General features: G+C 38.1%; 1 protein-coding gene across 3 annotated transcripts; it reads left to right on the plus strand.

The window, feature by feature from the left end:
• Positions 1 to 13,801: 13,801 nt before the first annotated feature.
• LOC121814120 (serine/threonine-protein kinase pim-1-like) lies at positions 13,802 to 19,671 on the plus strand. 3 transcript variants are annotated; one of them, XM_042218533.1, is made up of 10 exons: positions 13,802 to 13,890; positions 14,485 to 14,558; positions 16,530 to 16,770; positions 16,905 to 17,057; positions 17,179 to 17,273; positions 17,399 to 17,446; positions 17,550 to 17,768; positions 18,659 to 18,839; positions 18,926 to 19,096; positions 19,186 to 19,671. In XM_042218533.1, exons 3-10 carry the CDS (start codon positions 16,632 to 16,634, stop codon positions 19,275 to 19,277), a joined length of 1,098 nt encoding a protein of 365 aa, XP_042074467.1. In that variant the 5' UTR covers positions 13,802 to 13,890; positions 14,485 to 14,558; positions 16,530 to 16,631; the 3' UTR covers positions 19,278 to 19,671. The 3 variants fall into 3 exon arrangements, with proteins under 3 accessions (XP_042074467.1, XP_042074466.1, XP_042074465.1); XM_042218532.1 differs by lacking the exon at positions 13,802 to 13,890 and having other exon boundaries at positions 14,325 to 14,558; XM_042218531.1 differs by lacking the exons at positions 13,802 to 13,890; positions 14,485 to 14,558 and adding an exon at positions 15,876 to 16,121.
• The last annotated feature ends 38 nt before the right edge of the window (positions 19,672 to 19,709 follow it).

Genomic DNA, 19,709 nt, shown 5'->3' on the forward strand with positions numbered 1-19,709 from the left:
TGATTCCACTCCACCAGTTGACAGCTTTAACTGGACTTTAAATGTAGCTTTTAGATACTGCTCTGAAAACATAAATTCAGCAAAGTTGCTCTGCAGTTCGATGATGTTTATAGTTCCATTTGTGTTTTTCTTTTCTCTGTATGCTTTGTGAAGTTTAATACAGAGAGGTTGAGCCAAGTCTGAATCCCTACATTGAAACAGTCTTAGTTCCACTTCTCTCACCAGGCTGAACTTTCATAAACTTGGCTGCTGTCTCTCCAGCAAAGGATTTACCACAATGTCTGAAATGAAATAAAATTGCAATTGCATAAACTCCCCACCCCCCTTTTTTTTTTAACTTGTAGAGTACAGTTTTGTGAAACGCTTTTATTGCAATGCACAGACACTGCATTAGTTAACCTTTCTTCAAAGTACTGTTGAGGATCTCTTTATAATTGAATAAAAGAAATTCTGAGATATTGACAACAGCAAATCAAATGCAAAACCACAATGATACTCATTTGACAAGTGGAAGTAGACAATAGACTGTACATAAAAGATGGACATAGCTTCTGGTTGTCAAGCAACTTAAATTAAACAATCCTTTCATTGGCCGACAGAGGGCAACAGCTGTGGTTGATTAAACATGTCTAGTTGTGGAAAAAAACAGTGATTGCTCCCCTGCTGTTAATACCGACTTTCAGGTTTCAGCCATTATGTTAATTATAGAGTGAAAAAGGATAAAGCATGGTATTCATTACTTTGTGATTAAGAAGTTGACAGTCTATGAACATGCATTATATATATATATATATATATCAGCCTTGAGACGGCTGCTTTTATGCAGGGTGACATTAATATTGCCCAAATGAGCTGTTGGAGTCAGTTGTAGACCTGCATTTAGAGCTGCTGGGACAACCAGAAGGGTACTAATGTCCTGGAATAGCACTGAAGTAACAAATACTGATCAGGTTTGCAGACCACAGATAGTAAAAAAATAATGTTTCCTTTTAAGAGAATAGTGTATTTCGTGTATATAATTATTTTGTTTTCTTTGTTCTTTTTAAATGCACTGTTTGCTTTTTGTCAATTTTTACCAGTGAATCATTAAGATGACCTTCAAGAATGTGGTGGATGTAAGCCACATTTTAATCGTGTTTACAGACAAAATGATACACAAACACACATGCAAGCAAACACTATCATAACCACAACTTCCCAAGCATTCAAATGTTTCAAAATACATGAACTGAATAGAAAATAATAAGGTAGAATAACAGAGAAGGAACAAAGAAGTACAATTTGTATTTAAGGAATCTTACCAGCACCTTGCTGAAACTATACCACGAAGATTTCTCAAGACAAAAGGGGGTCCAACCTCGTTCTAGTAAGACATACCTAACAAACTGGCTGCTGAGTACAGCTACTGATCACATGACTAAGTTGCAACACGCATAAACTAAACAAAACAGGTAAAAAGATTGAGCCCTCTGGGACCCCCGAATGCCATGATAGCAGCTAATGAAGTAAAATTGTTAATAGTAACTGTAAATACTCTGTTTGATATGTAGGATGAGAACAATTTCAGCACCTTTCCACTAACATCAGCCTCATTTCTAAGTCTTTTGAGGAGAATTGTATGGTCAGCTGTGTCAGATGCTGCAGTCAGCTCTAGTAAAATAAGAACAGTAAAACTACCTGAGTCTGCACTCTTTAAAATGCCACAACCCTAAGTAAAAAGGGGTGTTTTTTTCTAAAGCGTCCACGTCGTTGGCTTCGATTATCTCTAAAAGGTAAAAGAGATAATCGGTAAAAAAAAAGAATTTTTGAAAGTAGAGGTAATTTGGAGATTGGACAGTAGTTATGAGGAAGAGTTGGGTCTAAATCTGTTTCCTTTCAAAGAAGCTGAATACTGTTTAAAATAGTCTGGGACATACCTGTATAAAATAGACTCCTTTATAATGTTGTGATGCCCAATTTGCATGTTGTTAATTATGCTGGACTCAGTGTCCTTCAGTAGGGATAGAAATGAGCCATTGGGACCCAGTGATACCTTAAAGCTTTCCAGCAAAACCTTTCCGAGTCTGCAGTGAAGGTGCCACAGACAGCAGGACTGAAAATAAGAAGACCCTCATATAAAGTCAGTGGACTCTCTCCACCTCCACTTGCTCTTACATTCTCCATGATGACAGCTGCTGCAACCCTTTTGCCCAAATCTTGTTTAAATTCACTTACTCTCAAGAAAAAACCAACATCTTTCCTTTTTTTCTCTATTTTTACTCATGTTCTCTTATCTGTTTGATAGAAAATAATAAACTGTAATATAATGTCACAGAATTTGTGTGTATACCACAACTTCCAGCTATTTTGGCAGCGTACCTCTAACAGGCTGCCTGCCTCAGTTCTGAAGGAATATCCACATCTACATGTGGCCAAGTTTCAGTTTCAACTTTACAACAGCTTTGGCAGTGACTGATTTCATCAGCAGCCATTTGTGCTTCCTGAGCTCCAGCTCAGCATTAAGCTTCTGGGTTTCTTTAAAAAAAGAAACCCAAACAAACCCACACCTCTGAGCTCTTAGCAGAGAGAAAAAAAGTCACTAAATACAGTAAAGGTAAAATGGATGAGTTCAGTGAAATAGTTGTTTTTCTTAGAAGCAGTGAAGTAAGTGAGGCACCTTGTCCCACAGCAGTGGTCTTCTGTTTGACTTTGCTGGAAGGTGTACTGTTAATTAGTCCACCCCAAGTCCGCCCTCCCTTATTTTGTTCCTTTAAGCAGAAGTTTGCTAATATTACATCATTTAATTACTGGAAAAGGTTTCTGGTAGAATGTCCTTATGTGTCCCTATGAACTGTGCTGCCCTATATCAATGGATTTCTAATACACTGAGCTGTTCTTACTGATGTTGTGAATTTTCCCTTAATTAACATAAATTTTAGGTCAGGCAAGCTTGGACTAATATATTTCAAGCAAGACGGCAACAAAATCATTATCTGTTCATGCTCAAAAAATATCTTGAATTTTTATTATTTTTTCTATTTATTATCTATTTTATGTAGCATACTGATGCGATGTGGCATCAAACAAACATAAAAACAATCCTGCAAATAGCTTATGCAGTAGCTCTACATACAGACAAAGGCCAAAGCCTCTTCCTGAAGATATTTTCTCTCACTTTATAAGTTCTGTAGAGGTAACAATCACTAACACATTTTCCTCTTGTTTGATATTATGGCCCTAGCAGACCTGCAGTGGTTTCACTTGTGTGGGTGTGTGGTTTTGCTCTCTCCTTCTTGTCACAGACACCAGCCTCTTTCTTGTGGAGCTGAAATGTGCACACCTGAAGCTTCACTCAGCAATCAGCTCTTGTAGTTAAGCAGAGGAAGAGGAGACGGTAAAAAAGTCTTTTCTCTGTCTGTGTTGAGTGCTCTTTTTTCCCTCCCTCTTCTTTAAACTTATTGACTTGTTCCCAGCTTCTGAGTTTTATTGTACCATTTCTTTCTGTTCTTGGTTGTAATATTGACTTGGCTTTCATTATTAATGATAATCCTCTGTTTTGTTCCCAGTTCTAGCTCCCTGCCTCTTTCTCCTGGACACTTATACTGTTACTTCCCCACAACCCCTAGACTGAGGAAGGTAACACTACACTATAGCAGGAAAGAAGGAAGGAAGAAGAACGTTTGACCACAAAAAAGTGACTGATTGACTTTTCTTTAATCCAAGTGCAAAATCCCATTCTCTAACATTGGAATGTTTAAATCCCACCAGCCGGCTAGCTGCAGTGTTCCTGATTCAGTCTCTTTGCTTCGTTATGTTTGCACTTATATACAAATCTGCATTACTGCACACTAAGGACTTTTCAAAAGCCACGGTCACACGAGGTAATGTGCTCGCCCACTCGTCATGTTCACTGAAGACAAATAAATGGCTACTTGAGTATCAGCTGGAAGGCTCCCAAACACCAGCCTTTCTGTTTATGCCCCTTTCAAAAATTTTGCAGCATAATGTACACTATAAAGTTTAATAATTAACAGTATAAAATGACATTTTCTTCCAATTGTGAACTCAAAGTCACAAAAGGACTTTGAGGGTAAAGATGATAAATCTGGGTTGTCATCTTAAAAAGTGGAATTTTGGTATCTCAGAGATGTGCCTGAGGTTGTGGATTAGTGGCACACAAGCTGCAAATCTCACAGGACCCTGACCTGCCATATCCCTAAAACCTTCGCCCTTTCTCACTGAAAGTGATTTCAATACCTGCTGTCGTTGCTTCCCATATTAAAAAGCTGCCAAACCAGCCCAGTTTTTCTAAGAAACAGGGCGTAGTAAACCTTTATCCCACACTGATAAATGAAGGTCTTACCTGGCAGGTGTTATTTGGTATAAACTGCTAGCCCCGTTCTACTCAGTTCAGTACTAATTAACTGTACACGGTTTATGTGAAGTTAAAGGACTACATGTGTCGTCTTGCTGAGAAACTAATCCAAGTGCAGGCAAACATGAAAGCATAGATACATACATGCTTATGAGTAACCACTGACAGTTGCTGGAGAGTAGAAGGGCCAAGCAGCTATGCAGCCAAGAGAAGGCTTTATAATGTGGGGCTGGAAAGCTTCCTGATTTATGCAGTTTGGTAGATGGTCCAAATGTATCCTCCTGCAATATTTATTAGACATGCACACCATCACTCTACATTCTGACTGCAATAGTGGTGGGTGGACAGAACACTATGCATAACATTGCATAATGTAAGGCTGTCACATACTAATGGAGGATGGCAGTGTGATTATTTGCATCATTTCCATAAAATCATAATTTTGCACATTCTGTACATCTAAGATTAAAGCATCTGAGAAACACCCTGTCCTGGGGGTGGGGTATTTGCTTCTGCTGTGCTGGCAGCAGCTGTCAGACAGCTCCTGCATTAAAATAGACTTATGTATATTGATGCCTTGTCAAAGTATAGTTATGTTCAGTAACACATCAGCTTCCCTTCATCTGAGTTAGCTGGTTACCAAACTAGAGCGAAACACATGTTGTGCAGTTGGAATAATGTGTTCCATGCAGTTGTCTACTGGTAGAAGTGAGCGATTAAACAAAAGATGTTATCTTTGATCTTCCATTATGTTCAAAATAAGCTGAAAATGAACCTATAAGTGGTTATAGAATAAGATATGACTACCTCTGAGACTGGAAAGAGATTTGAAAAATGTTTTTTGCACTAAAATATGCGAAAACAATGCTATATCTACATTCACTTTTAAGTTGTCTCTGTAGAAATTATACTATTTGAAAACTGTAAAATAGTTTTTCCCCCCAACAGCTCTCCAGAACTCAAGTTCTTGAAATGTGGCTGAGGCAACGATCAGTGCACACACACAAACACATGTACACACAATAAAAGTAGTAACAAAATGTCCTTCCTGTCATTGATGTGAACACCTGTTCCCTAAACTGGGATTTCTGTTCAAAATTAATCTTCTCAAAGATGAAGTTAAAGGGTGCGTTTCTTTGTCCCCAGTAGAGGGCACTGTGGATATTCATTAAGGCCGGGCATGTCTCTCGTGTGTGTGTCTGTGTGTGACCACCCAATGATTACAGTGTTTGAGCAAAGCTGTGTAGACTTTGGTTGACTTTGTGAGACCGAGTAAGCAAGGTGGAGGGTTGCATTTACTTTTAGTGTTCTCCCTACACCTGTAAGTCCAGGAAAAACATATAAAATAATAAAGATCATATTTTTTTAAAGATCACAAAACCGATCTATGAAACCTTTGTCTCAAATCAAAGCTGCGATCACACCACTGGATTTAGATACATGAATGAACCTAAAAGTAGGTGTTAATATGGTCCAAATGTCTAAGAATCTCCTGGAACATTTAAATGCATTAATATAAATCTACCTACTGTGATGCAAATGAGAAACGATACCTAAGAGAAGAAGAATGACTTTAAATCTTGCAGGTGAGGCTCCTTGGCCACTTTCATCAACGAGTCTCTATAATGTTATCCTTTTGAATGAAGTAATGGACAGAATTATATTAACGAATGCTTTTATCCTTTGTGTAAAGTCATTTCTCATTCATCTTTCTTTTTACCCATCTTTTCCTATCACTCCTGACTCTTTTCTATTGTATATGAACGTAGAAATATAGATTTACTACTGGCCTTCCCTCCAGTCTCTTCATCTGTCTCTTCCTGTTTATGAAATCCTTTTGTTATTATAGAAATAGAGGTTTGCTCACTAAATTAAATGCAGAGGCTTAATGATTTTTTTTAAGTGTCATTCTGATGGGGAGAGTCATGCAGAATCTGTTCTGCTCCTGGCTTTACAAAACATTGTTTATAAAACACTCAAAATTATCAGCAGACAATAATAAGACAGTGGATTAACTTGGCACATTCATTTAAATGAAATGGGGTTTATCTATGGAAGACATTATTTGTGGCAAAGCTGACATTGCTATTAATTGTTCTCTTTACTACAATTACTGTCAGTTTTGAGAGAGAAAAATATTTATGTTGTAGGAGAAAATTGTAAACTGGATATCAGAAAATTGGCAATGGAAGGGCAAATAATGTTGGCATTATATTACTAAGATTAATCTGAATTTGTTTTTCTATTAACTCTTGTATGCAGAATCCTTAAAGTGGAAGAAATATAACCTATCTAATATACACATGGCACAAACTAAATGTATTTGGATTCACTGGATTCCAAACATTACATTATACTGCATTATGTTTAATTGAACTTTTTTCCCTTTTCTGCAACTGGACCTTTTGTGGGTTGTGCTTATAGCTGTCTACTGATGGGGCAGAAGGAGGTCACCATCACGCTTACTGGTGTGATTCTATGGAATGGGTCCACCAGCAAGTCCTGTATAATAAGAACTTAACCTGTTTAACATGTTTAATTAAACATACTCTTTATATATGGGTCCCTAATGAGTAACGCCTCAACCAGAAGATCCTTGGGCAAGGGTTGCCTATAGGTAACTAGTCCACTTTTTTTTTTTTTTTAACCTGATTTGGTCTTTTAAGTCTCTCGCCCTCAGCACTGGAACTCCTAGCTGGACTTTCTCAGGGTAGTTAACTCTGTAGGTTCTTTAAAATTACCAAACAGCATTTGCTGGATCAGCTATACACAGCCAGGAATCAAACCCTGGATGCATGCTGCCTACATCCCTTCACCACTGCTGTTCTTTAACTTGTAAAACATACTGAGAAATTCTTAGAATTAGAGAATTAGAGAAATCTTTTTCTAATCTAAGTCAGGCTGGCAGCCTTGTAATTATCCATACTGGTAATGTTTTTTCTTTTTAAGAGGTTCATTGATTCAAAAGCACTAAGGTGTACAGAGCAGTCAGGACACTGACTGCACACAGCAACATTCAGCTCTGTTAGTATCATAAAGAACAGATTATAAAAGCTGTAAGTAGCAGATTGTGATAAAATGTTGCTCAGCTTGGCAGCCCAGCAGCCGCTCTGGTGAGTCATTCTTTTACCTGAAAACATTTTCTATTAATTCCCGACTAACACATTGCTGCAGGTGACAGTTGATGACAGCCTACACTTGTAGTATTTGCCATAATTCTAAAAAACAACAAAGGTTTTTTTGGCCTGTCTCTTCCATCATTTATCATCATATATGTAAGGATGAGGAAATAGCTGATAAAACCGATCAGGGTTTTTTGTTTGTTCATGTCTTAAGGTTAATCTAAGCCTGTTATTCCAACAGTGGCTACAATAGATGGCATGTGTAACAAATGAACAGAACTAATTCAAATATTGTGGTGATGCTTGTTAAGCAAATAGTGGGATGTAAAACAATATCGTATGCATTTCTTTGGTATTGCCTGCAGCTGCTCAGGCTTTGACTATTTCTGCTTGTGATCTTTAATATTATGCACAGCCAAAGTGCAGCTATGCACACACTAGCCACTTTTTTAGGTACTTTTTAGGTAGGAACTGTTCAACTACTAGTTAACACAAAGATCCAGTGAAGAGCAGTTCCGTGAATCTGTGTGGTCCTCTCCATCATTCTCCCTTTCAGACTTTCATTCATGCAACCCACCTCCTCCCAGTCTCCTTGTCATCAGAGTCACTCAGTGCTCCATCCAAGCCTCACTCTTCATCTTCACCACCACCAGCACTTAGACTCTGGGGGTGTCCCGTCCTAAATCCTATAACCACTTAGTCCTGCCATGATGGGTCATCAGAGTCTAATTGCCAAATAAATTCATTAATTTTTCTATCTCAATAAACCATATGCAGTTCTTCCAAATGTTCTCTGCTTATTGAAATGACACTGCTCATTTTTCATCACATGGTTTATGTATAACATGAACCATGATTGTTTCCTAACTAAGTAGCTGTAAGTGTTTACACCTAACCAGGCCCATGCTAACCGGGTCTTCTGGATGAGGAACTTGCCTCATGCCTCCTTATTTAAACTCTGTATAGAGATATTAACTCTTGGTGGTCAGTATTTTTTCATCTGGACGTTTTTTTCCTTCAGTCAAAAACTATTCTGGAAGTGAAGTCTGTGCAGTTGGACATTTTTAGAAGAAATGATTGTAGTTTATTTTGTCCACTGGCCTCAAAGTTTAAATGGCTCTCTGAGTGGTAATTTGGGGGACATTGTTCATTAAAAGCACAAAACATTCCTTAGTTTGAGACAACATATCTTGATAATACTTTTAAGGGGTTCCTTTCTGGTGTCTTCAGATTATATTGGTACTTGTACTAAAATGCTTTTTTCTTTTTTTTGTCCCTGTAACTCATCTCCTCTAATCTAATATAATCTGAAGAGTTGTCCTGCTTATCACGGTTATATGGCTTTTTTGTGCAGTGGGCTTATTTCAGAAAAAGTTGTTTTTTTTGCAAACTTGAGTTTAAGGTTTGTTAAACTGAACATGATTTGCCATGACATAACACCAGAACAGATAAGAGGTTTAATCAGCCATCTTTTAAATGAGAGAAGCAGATTTTTAAAAAGTTGCGAAGAAGAAAAGCCACGGTCCCTTCTTTTAAATATGACACATCACATCCTGTTCAAAACACCTTGTGTCTGGTCATTTATTTCTAACACCTTTAATTAAAAATTCCAATCGCTCCGTTTCATAAAGACCATGTAAAGTTCACCGCAGGCTTCGAAGCACATATGTCCCCAATATTTCTAACTAATCTAAACGAATCAACGGGAGAATCATTTATGTCACGACTAGAGCCCGTTTGGAGATTATCTTCATTATTTCTGCATGGAAATGCGGTTTTATAAATAACTACTCCCACATTTCTCTTCACATTTATTTATTATATGTAACATATGAGATTAACATCAACTACCAGGCAGATGAAACAGCTGGTCCTCTGTGCTGTGTCCACTTTAGCCACTGTTAGCTTTGATTAAATATACCTTTACAAGAAAAATAAAGTCATTAACTTTGTATTTCTTTAATAATACAATAGGGCTCTGAACAAAGAGTGGGACTTGGAAGGCATTTCAGACTTCTGCTACAATAGCATGATGAGTCACACAAAACTCAATTTACACTCTATTTAAGTTCACCTAAACTATTCAGCTGCATTGTAGCTGGTATTACATCTTTGAAACAGCTTCAGCGGAATAGAGGATACTGGGAAAAAAAAAACTTGCACTTTAACAAGAACAGAGATTCACTTAGTACTTTGTTAAACACTGCAAGTCCTTGAAACATCGATTTTTGTGTGCTTGTGTGTGTGTGTGTGTGTGTGTTGAATTTGTTTGCAGCCCTATTATGAAGGCACTTTCTTATAAGCAGAGGAGGTGAAAGTATGGCACTCCAGAATCCTCTGGGAGCCATTACTGGCATCGCTGATGCAGGAAATAGATTCACTGTAGAAAATAATACCCTTGAATAATTAATTAGACGAGTTTTAAATCAACAGCAAACGCACTGACTGCACAAATAAGAGCAGGTAAAATTCCAAGAATGCTGTTAGTTGCTTTCGAAACTTAAAGATGATCAATAATAAGATGAGAGTGTGCAGTTAAACTTAATAATATGCTTTTTAAGTCCATAATTCATGTTTGTTTCACAGTAAAGGCCTTAGTCATATCAAAGAAGTGGAAATGTACTTAGATATTGGTCAGAACTCTGAGCTATAAAATTTTATTCAGTTAAAACTTTCTGAAAAAGAAACAAAATCAATTGCGCATTTAAGTTTTTGACAACAGAAACAATTATGTCTTCCAGTGGATTGGATTCGGGTCATTGCTAAGGTTATTTTCTAGAGAACTGTGATCGTCTGTTGATGGACGTCGTTTAAGGATAGAATAGAAACGATTTTTTTTCTTTAAAGAATATTGGTGCATAATTATAGCTTCTGTTTAATTCCTTTTGATGAGGAATAGTCACCTTTAGTTTGACTGTTTTTGAGAAGTAAAGACATAAATACAGTTTAAATGAAGTGAATTGAATGACGGCATGATTACTGTATCATTAAAAAAGGAACATCTGATAAAGCAAGCTCAGGCAAATACATCAGTTCTGTGAAGAATCATGAAAAACACTCAGCACTGAGTAAACTAAATACATCGCTATATAGCTATACATAGCCATACATTTTGTAATGCTGAGAAACCGCTGCTGGCTTTCAAGGTCAATGAAGAAAATCACCACAGCCTTCTCTTACCACCACAGTTCTGATATTTGCATGATGTCTTTGTTGAATATTGAATAGTGAGTCAGTACTGGCACGTATATTAATGACTTTTGAGAACAGTCAGTTTGACGGTGTCCTGAGGGGCAAACGCATCTACTCAAAAGCTGACAATTAGCACTAAACAATGCTGGGGAAATTGAATACATCTGTCAGTCAGTACAAGTAAAATCTATCCACACAAGTTTGTTTCCAAATGAAAAAAAATGTTCTCGCACAACGAAACCACGTTTTTTAATCATGTTTGAATGGAAATGTATTTCCTCTCGGGTTACGATCCTTTGTGACATTTCAGTTACATTTGTAATGAACATCTCTTTGCCATTTGTATTCCTGCCTCCTCCTTTTATGTTTTGCTCACTCTTATTCAGGTAAACAATCACAGCTCATTCAGGACCACTTTATTCAAAGAAATGATTATTTCCAGTTGCAAAAGCTTAATTATATTTGACAGCATGAGTCTGTTTTGAGAACTCCCAATCCTTCCACACGCATGTGTGGAAAGCCTAAAGCAGAGAGATAAGTAGCATGAACCCATCACTAGGGTTTTATCCCATACCAGTACCAAACTGGTACTTTTGAAATGGTGCTTAAAGAATGGAGAACACAACCCACCCGCAGTAGATGTGCCCGGTGTGAGGTCTCGCAGCAAGCTATCAAATACGGCGCATTTCTCGACTTTTAACAAAATGCTGTACGTCGCCAGGTGTTTCATCAGATTCGAGGAGTTACCTCCTTTGCACAGTATCACCTTAAAGCACTTGTTGCAGGCTGCTGAGTTTGCATCTTTTGCTGTGAAGTACAGCCAGACTTTGACCGCTTTGCCTTGGGCATTTTCAATCTGTAGCTCTGCTCTAAAAGAACGTACGTACCTGGGCCCGCCTACTATCCTTGCAAAGGTAAAATGATTGGCTAGAATCCAAAGTGTATGACATTTCAGGAAAAAAAAGCACGGAAATGAGCGCTGCTTTTCGGTCTGGTTACTACCGTTTATGTCAGATACTGGTACCCATCCCTACCCATCACTAGGGAACAGAACAAACCAGACATCAATTACAACAAAAATGACACTGACCCAGCCAGCATAACTTGTCTGCCTTAAGAAATGTTTAGGAATATTACAAATTGGGTGATATGCCTAAAAGTAGCTTCTCATGTGTTCAGCATTGTCAAAGGTTACATTTTAATTAAAACCACAATCTAGTAATGTTCTGTCTTTAACCTTCCTGATTTGTTTTTTGTCCTAACCTAACACTAAATTGCCAGTGAAAACAAAAATTACATAAATAAAGAAAAGTAAAGAAAAGTAAAGAAAATTACGGTCTCACGCAGGAGTCAAACCCTAGTTTCTAAATGATGTCAGTAATAGGAAATTCACCACTTTGTCAGCCTCGCTGGCGTCAAGAATCATTAATATTACTCCTATGCTAAAGCTTTAGTAGAAGTTGCACATCAGTTGGTGTCCCCGCCCCTTATCCCCCTTAAAATCCTAACTTGAAGATGCAGAATTTGCTTCCTATTAATATGGATGTCATTCATGAAGGTAATACCCAAGCAAATAGCAATTTTATTATGATCTGTGCTGCAGTTGTAAGACCGGCACTCGAATCTTCCTAAAACCCTCTCCCCACTCCCTACTGACATTGTCGTGATGTTACTGCTTTCTCACTGCAGTCATGCAATTTATTCTGTAAAAAGCTCTTAATGTTTGCTTTTATTCCCCTTGTTTTGTTGTTATTGCATTTATAAAATGAGGTTGCTGTTGTAAAATGTGTGACTTTGGCATATCCTTTAAGTGTGTGAGCTCTCATAAAAAGAAAAAAGAGATTTGTGGGATTAAAATATAATTACATTTTATCATAAGAATCAAGTCGCACTAACTGTACCATGACATAAAACATGTGGCATTTTACCCAGCTAACTATTTTAATTGGAATTATGTTTTGTAAAGTATATTTTTTGTTTTTATTTTTTGTTTTTGAAGGCTCTGATAGGATGAATTTCTTAGACAACCAAGAAATTGAGGCACTAGTAGCTAACACTGTATTTTAAGCGAAAGCATAATTCTGGCAACCACTACCAATCAGCAATCAGAAAACAAAAATAAAAATAATGATGAGGAAAATGCAAATAGTTCATCCAATCTGGGAATCACATCAGCTTTAAGTAAATCATGCTAGCTCACTGCATGTGACAATCCCACCACCTCCTAACAAAGTATGTTGCTGTCATTAGAAGGACTACATTGTGTGATTATTTCACAAGTGTCTGAATAAAATTTGACCAACTAATTTAGTTTGTGTGGCTATTTCTGTGTTATAGATTAATAAAATGATTAGGTTCCATTCAGTAATCCAAATCAAGTGAGTAAACTTTGGAATAAATCAAGAGAGGATACATACACATAATTCGGTAGTAGAACGACTTTTAGCAGCTATATCTTGAAGTAATCATTTTCTGTATGGCTTTATCATCTCACATAACTGTGGAGGCCATTAGGCCCCTCTTTTAACAAAAGAAACTGTTTATTGGGCTTGATTGCTATTTAAAAGTCAGTGCTATAGTTCGGATATTTTTTCTTTTTTTTACAGCCCATTTTTTGTGCTTGTTGCATTACAGTTTTACTAAAGTAAATGACTCATTGTCTTGATACATGCTCAATCATCCAGGTAAGTACATCCCCAAAAGTGGATTTTGTTCATCTGGACATAGCATTTTCAGTGGGAAGAACCTTTTTGTCACTCAGCCAAGTGACTCCTGCAGTGCAAAAAACCGACTCATTAAAATATACTAATTACAACAGCTAATATTCATGCTTTAACATTCTCACATCTTAACATACCTATCTTAAAATTTAAGTAAAGTTATTTTTATTTATAGCATTAAACATAACTGACATTTTGGTGCATAGCAAAACTGTCAGTCATACAGTCATAGAGTCATAGAGCATGGTTAGCACCCTCATGACTTACCATATTTGCAATGGGCAATTAAAATTGGTACACTCATACTTTTTTGAGGTATAGTAAATATGTTTCAATTGATAGTCATTAATTAAGTATGAGATTTCTGATTATTTGGAAGTCATTGAACGTGCCACAATGCCGTGAGCATAGCAGCCACCCAGCCCAGCTCTAGAATTTTCTTTTCCTCCGTTGATCTGATGAGGAGTGTTGTTCTTGTGCCCACTGCCAGCTGGAAACTTGGGTACATTTAATATGAGTCGCTGTAGATAAGTTTATGAAACATTTGTACTTGAAACTGATGTTTTAATGTGTTGTTAGACAGAGAAGTCATGAGCCGAATCCGACAGGCATTGGCCATTGCATGAACTCCTCTGGGGAGTTAGCTTGCAGCACATGTTCAAATTGAATGTTCTGGGTCTTATTATGCTGCAGCGAGATTCAAATCCACAACTGCATGTTTTTGTTAAGGAAGAAAGCTAAATGTTGTAAAATATGTGAATGAAGTTATTACCGGGCTGGATAGCAGACTGTTAGCAAGCTAGCAGCTAAGGAAACCTGGCTACCTTTCCAATATGGCGGCTGATACAAGGTCAAATATCAAGATTATGTGTTTTTGCCTAAGAAAATTTGGTTAACAGCATTAATTTTTTCTGTTAATATTTTTTATATGGACCAGCCTGTATCTTTATGATGTTAAGACTGCTAGATGAGCTGTTAGTGACCTGAGTTAGTCATGACTATGCTTTCTGTGTTTTTTCCTCCCCTTTTGGTATCCTGTTCCTGCTGGATGAACCATCTTCATCTGATGACTCCGCTGCGCTATCCTGCCTGGTAGATTCTCCTTGCTGCAGGTGTATGCTTCTGCCAGCTGGATGCTGTTACTGGATAGTACACCGTTCCAATGGAGCGGTAGGAACAAATTGAAACACACTAAAAGAAAAGGGTTATTGTTTAAAATTGTGTTTTAATAAATGTGTTAATGTTAATTAAGTGTTCATTGTGTGCTGGAGGTCCTACTGGTCCTATGGTGGAGCAGCTACTACCTCTCCTTTAAGAAACTAGCCTCTGATGGGATACAGATATTTGGGACACATTTCAATTCTTGTAAGGGTTTAAAAAATACACAAACTTGGAAGAGTTGGCTGGATTTGTACAAAATGAGATGGCTGGCAATGGAAAGATGCAATTCGATTGTTACATGTTTAACCCTTTAAAGCCGGTCGGAGCAGGCACGCTCTGTTTTGCGTAACTATTTTTAAATCCCTGTAGAACCGGGAACCGCTAAGCTAGCGCAATAATTTTTTTTGCATATGAAACCAAGGAGTTGTACTTACATCTTATGCCATCGCTTGTCCTAGGTCTCAGGTTTCCTTCCACATATAGCTTTGCAAAAATTGCATAAAAAGCGCTTGCGGGAACAAAAACATAATATTCCAGAAACACGCTTTGCCGATCCGATCAGCTGTTCGTAACACTTCCCACATTGAAACAGACGTCAGCGCTGAACTGTATAACGCATGTCCTGTACACATTTCTCTGTCCCGAAACCGTGAAGTGACGTCATTTCGCGGAAAATGTAGTTTTTTACTTGTAGGCACTTAAGAGCCTAACATGAGTGTTTTTTAAGTCATGTGACAGACTTTCTAATAGTTCTGGGATGCTTAAACTCAGGTAATTGCACTGCTGGAAATAGTTTATTTTGCATGCACAGCTGCTGTTTTCTTTGCAAACTTTGCCATCATTATGGATTGTTGTCGTTTTTTGCAGTTATAAATGGTGTATCTCACAGACAAAACACATGAAGAACTCAAAATAATTGTACCTGTTGTTGTACTATTTTTTGCAACTTTTTTGTATTTAAAGTTTTGAGGGATAACTACTTAAGTAGTGTTCTGCCAAGTAGAAATCACCTATGTAAAGTGAAGAAACAACGATTTTGCATTGCCTACGTTTATGCACTTTGCAAAGTGTATATGAAATGATACATTTTGGGCTATAACAGTTGTATTGATGATACAACGAAATTAAAAAGCACTAACATGTAATAAAAAAGTGTCTATTTTATCTCAGATAAACTAGTCAGTGTTTAGTGTTGCTCAACTAGAAGTCTTATATAGAGGTTAAACAAATAATGAAAGGATAATGAAAGAAAGTTTAATGTGAAATTACTGAATTATATGAAATGCCAGAGTGTTTTTCTTTAAACTACTTGGGACACTGCCTTTTAGTGATGTCACTAAAAGGCAAGGTTCTAATGTTGTGTTGCCATAGACTCCGGAGTTTACTTTTAAAGCTCACTTACAGAACTGACTTATACAGCTTAGTTAGAAAAGTCAAGCATCCAGACATTTGAAGGACTATTCACTCATTAAGGTCACATTTTCTATTTTAAAAGCTCTCAAAAAATTAAGATGAAAAAGGAAACAAGAAAAGTTACGACTGAGGCAGATAAGAAAGATCCAGGAGATCAAAGTAAGTAAAAAAAAAAATCCCCCAAATAACAGAATCTACATTTCTAACAATGTTGAGGCTCTGTGTATAAAATGATTCATTTTTAGAGGATTTAAATCCTGGTTTTGATTGAAACTAACCTGAGTGCAACATGTCTAATCAAAGAAAGGTTACTGGGGCACTTTGTCTTTTGGTAAAATAATGTGACAAGTTTATTCTTGGACTGAGCAGTGAAAACAGAGCAACAAGTGTCATCAGTATCTAGACTTAGTAGACCTAGTATGGACTCGTGTTGGTGTGTTTTTTATCAAAAGGATAAACTTGTTATTATATTGTAAGCAATACTAATTTAAAATTCAATGACATCAAAATCCTTCTAGTCCTGATGTCGAGCGCTCTTTTTCACTAATGTGTTGTTGTTGTTTATAGATTGTAAGAGCAGGATGGCTAAAAGAAAGGCCAGTCCTGAAAAAACGACCCCCATAAAAAGAAGGAGGGTCACTGAGCAGGCTGGTCCTTCCACCAGCTCAGATGCTCATGTGGTCGGGGAGTAAGCGAAAGGTCCAACAAGATGAAGCGGGGACAGCCAACACAGCAAAGAAGCGTAAACTTCTTGACCATGTGAGCGGTGACAAGGGGCAGGCATCTTCCTGGTTGGACACTGGTAAAGGTAGGCTAATTAGTTGAGTGAGGGGTAGATTAAGTGTACATCTGGTTGCTAGTTTGAAGATATTAGTGTTTGGGAGATATTTGTGTCTATTATCTAATAAGCTGACGTGCTTTTGGTGTTTTCCACATCTGCAGACTGCAGCATAGAGATTTCAGAGAGCTGCAGTAAAAACAAAAAGGCTGGCAAAAGGAAAGCTGCGGGAGACACCAGGGACCCACCTAAGAAAAAGAACGTGGACCAGGACAAAACCAAAACCGTTGCCAAAAAGTCAGTGGCTGAACAGAAACGTAAGTAGCAAGCAGCTTAGCTTTTATATTCAGGTGAAGAGCAAAATGAACATTTAGGGTACAGCAGAGAGTAATTTGTGTGACAGCTGTAGTAAAACCCAATTTGTCTTTGTCTGTTTAGGTGACTTCCAAGCGAGATACGTGGAGGAGCACCGGCTTGGAGAAGGAGGATGCGGAGCAGTGTTTGCTGGCTACCGCATAAAGGATCATTTACCAGTAAGTGTTCAGATGGTGGTAGTAAGACAGGCAGTAATGCAGATAAGGGATAATATCGTAAGCTGTTTTACACCTTTAATGATGTCATACTGAGGAAATGCTCATCAATGCCCTGTGTCTTTTAGGTGGCCATCAAACACATCCCAAAGGGGAAAGTGTACTGCAAAGTGAAGGTAAATGTGCAAGACTTGAATTGTTTTTACATTAGTGGATTGCATGCAGCGTTCACCTGTGGAACGTCTGTGCCTCATCATCCACTTTGTTGAAATATTTCAGGATGATAACGGGAAGAATGTGTCAGTGGAAGTTGCCATCATGCTGAAGCTTGCAGCTGAAGCAGATGGATCAGTGGAAACATCAGCCCCAGTGTCTCTGTTGGAGTGGTTTGACTTTGGCAGAGAGCTGATCCTGGTGATGGAGAGACCTGTCCCCGCTGTGGACCTGGATAAATACATAGAAGAAAATGGAGGATTTTTGCCAGAGGACAAGGCCAAGGCAAGTTGACTTGCCTTAGAAGAGTCTTAGACTGTACATCATTCAATCAAAGCACAGAGTATTAGAGAAACATTAACCCATTGATTGATTATTGTCTTTTTCATCGTTTCCAGGTAGGGCTGGGCTATATCATACCATTCACGGTAATACCGGTGTAATTTTGGGCAACGATAGGAAAATGAAAGTAACGGATGCGCTGTACATAGCAGATGGGTAGCAAAAGTGGGTGAGAAACGTGACGACGTAAATGCTGCACTTTATGTGCGTTGCTTTCGTCTCAATACACAACAACACATTGTAGCGCAGCTAGTCGATTACCGTGGAATACGGCCTTTAATCTTGATTTTCTGATCGACAGTGCCCCTTATAATCCCGTGTGCCTTATGTATGAACTCTGGTTGTGTTTACTGACCTCAAAACGATTTTATGTACACGGCGACTTTGCTAAGCTACAAAGCCGCACCGCTCGATGGATTGTCGGAGCATTACGGCTATCGTAGGCAGGCGCCTCGCGGAGTGATACGTACTGCACCTCAACTGATATTACCGTATTGTGTGTGTATAACCTCTTTTTAAGTTTTGTGGATATTATACATGGTTATGCTGAGGATATGTCGGCCAATTTCCACTGGAAATGCCTTTTGGTTAAACTGTCAGCGAGGAATTTGCATTTGCACTGTTACATTTTTATATAACTTTAATGCACATAAAAAACAGCTGCTTGTTTAAGTGAAAATACATTTATGGGGTTTTTTGCACTAATAAAGTTGTGGAGTTGTAAAGTATTTTGTCTAGTGTCACATTATATCGTCAGTTATATCGTTATCGCAACTTTTCAAATGTATATCGTGATAAATATTTTTGGTCATATCGCCCTGCTCTATTTCCAGGTCATTCTGAAGCAGCTGGTTGATGCTGCGAAGCACCTGGAGGATAAACACATCTTTCACCGGGACATCAAGAGTGAGAACATTCTAATTGAGACCGGCTCAGATGTACCGCGTGTTCGTATCATCGACTTTGGACTGAGCTGCTTTGTTAAGGAGCAGTCGCAGTACCGCGTCTTCTATGGTAACATATTCTGCTCTTGCTCTTCACAGATGTCACAATTTTCGCCTTTTGTTTTAGAAGAAATTGCAATTGTGTCTGTTTATTAGGTACAGAAATTTACTCCCCTCCCGAGTGGTACGGGCGCAGTTGCTACAGGTGTGGACCCACCACGGTATGGCAAATGGGAGTGGTTCTGTACGAAGCGCTTCATGCCGGGGACTTTAACACCACGAGCTTCCTCAAAAAGCGCCTGAAATTCAAAAGACATCTGTCCAAAAGTAAGAAAACGTCACACTTCAAGACTGACTGATGGCTTGGACCACTGGAACTATCATCTTCATGTTTTTTCTCTTTCCTTTCTTTCCAGACTGCCGGGATTTCTTGGACGCGTGTTTAACCAAAGTCCCGGAGACGCGGCCGACGCTGGAGGAGCTACAGCATCACACTTGGCTGAGATAAGCCTATCACACACACACACAAACACACACAATTCAGACGTTATCATTTATGTGTGATGTATGAATTACCTTTCTTTTTTTCAGGAAATAATTTTTTTAATTGGCCCACTTTAAATTTCAGTGTTTTGGAATTCCTGTAACCCCCCCAGCCATCCCAGGAAAGGGGATCTCTCTTTGAATGGGCTTTCCCGAGGTTTCTTCCCGTCAATCTGGCCCCCCCAGGGGAGTTTTTCCTCGTCTTCATAGAGAGCTTGGGCTGGGTCAGGAGCTCCATCAAAACTGTCTTTATTTAATTACTCTAATGTAATCATATACTTTAAAGTAATCAAATAAAAGACAGTAAAAATCTGAAGACTTGAAGTAAACTTCCATTAAAATAAAACTTGTTTAATTCATCTTTGCTGAGGATACTGTGTTATTACTATTTCTTTTT

This window comes from Haplochromis burtoni, unplaced genomic scaffold, assembly GCF_018398535.1.
Source record: "Haplochromis burtoni strain Fernald_Lab_line unplaced genomic scaffold, NCSU_Asbu1 Contig_20, whole genome shotgun sequence".
NCBI classification, from domain to species: Eukaryota; Metazoa; Chordata; class Actinopteri; order Cichliformes; family Cichlidae; genus Haplochromis; species Haplochromis burtoni.

Coding starts and splice junctions, on each gene's coding strand:
- LOC121814120 (XM_042218533.1), top strand. CDS start 16,632: ATGCTCATGTGGTCGGGGAGTAAGCGAAAGGTCCAACAAGATGAAGCG. Junction 17,274..17,398: donor GCATAAAGGATCATTTACCA/GTAAGTGTTCAG, acceptor TGTGTCTTTTAG/GTGGCCATCAAACACATCCC. Junction 17,447..17,549: donor AAGTGTACTGCAAAGTGAAG/GTAAATGTGCAA, acceptor GAAATATTTCAG/GATGATAACGGGAAGAATGT.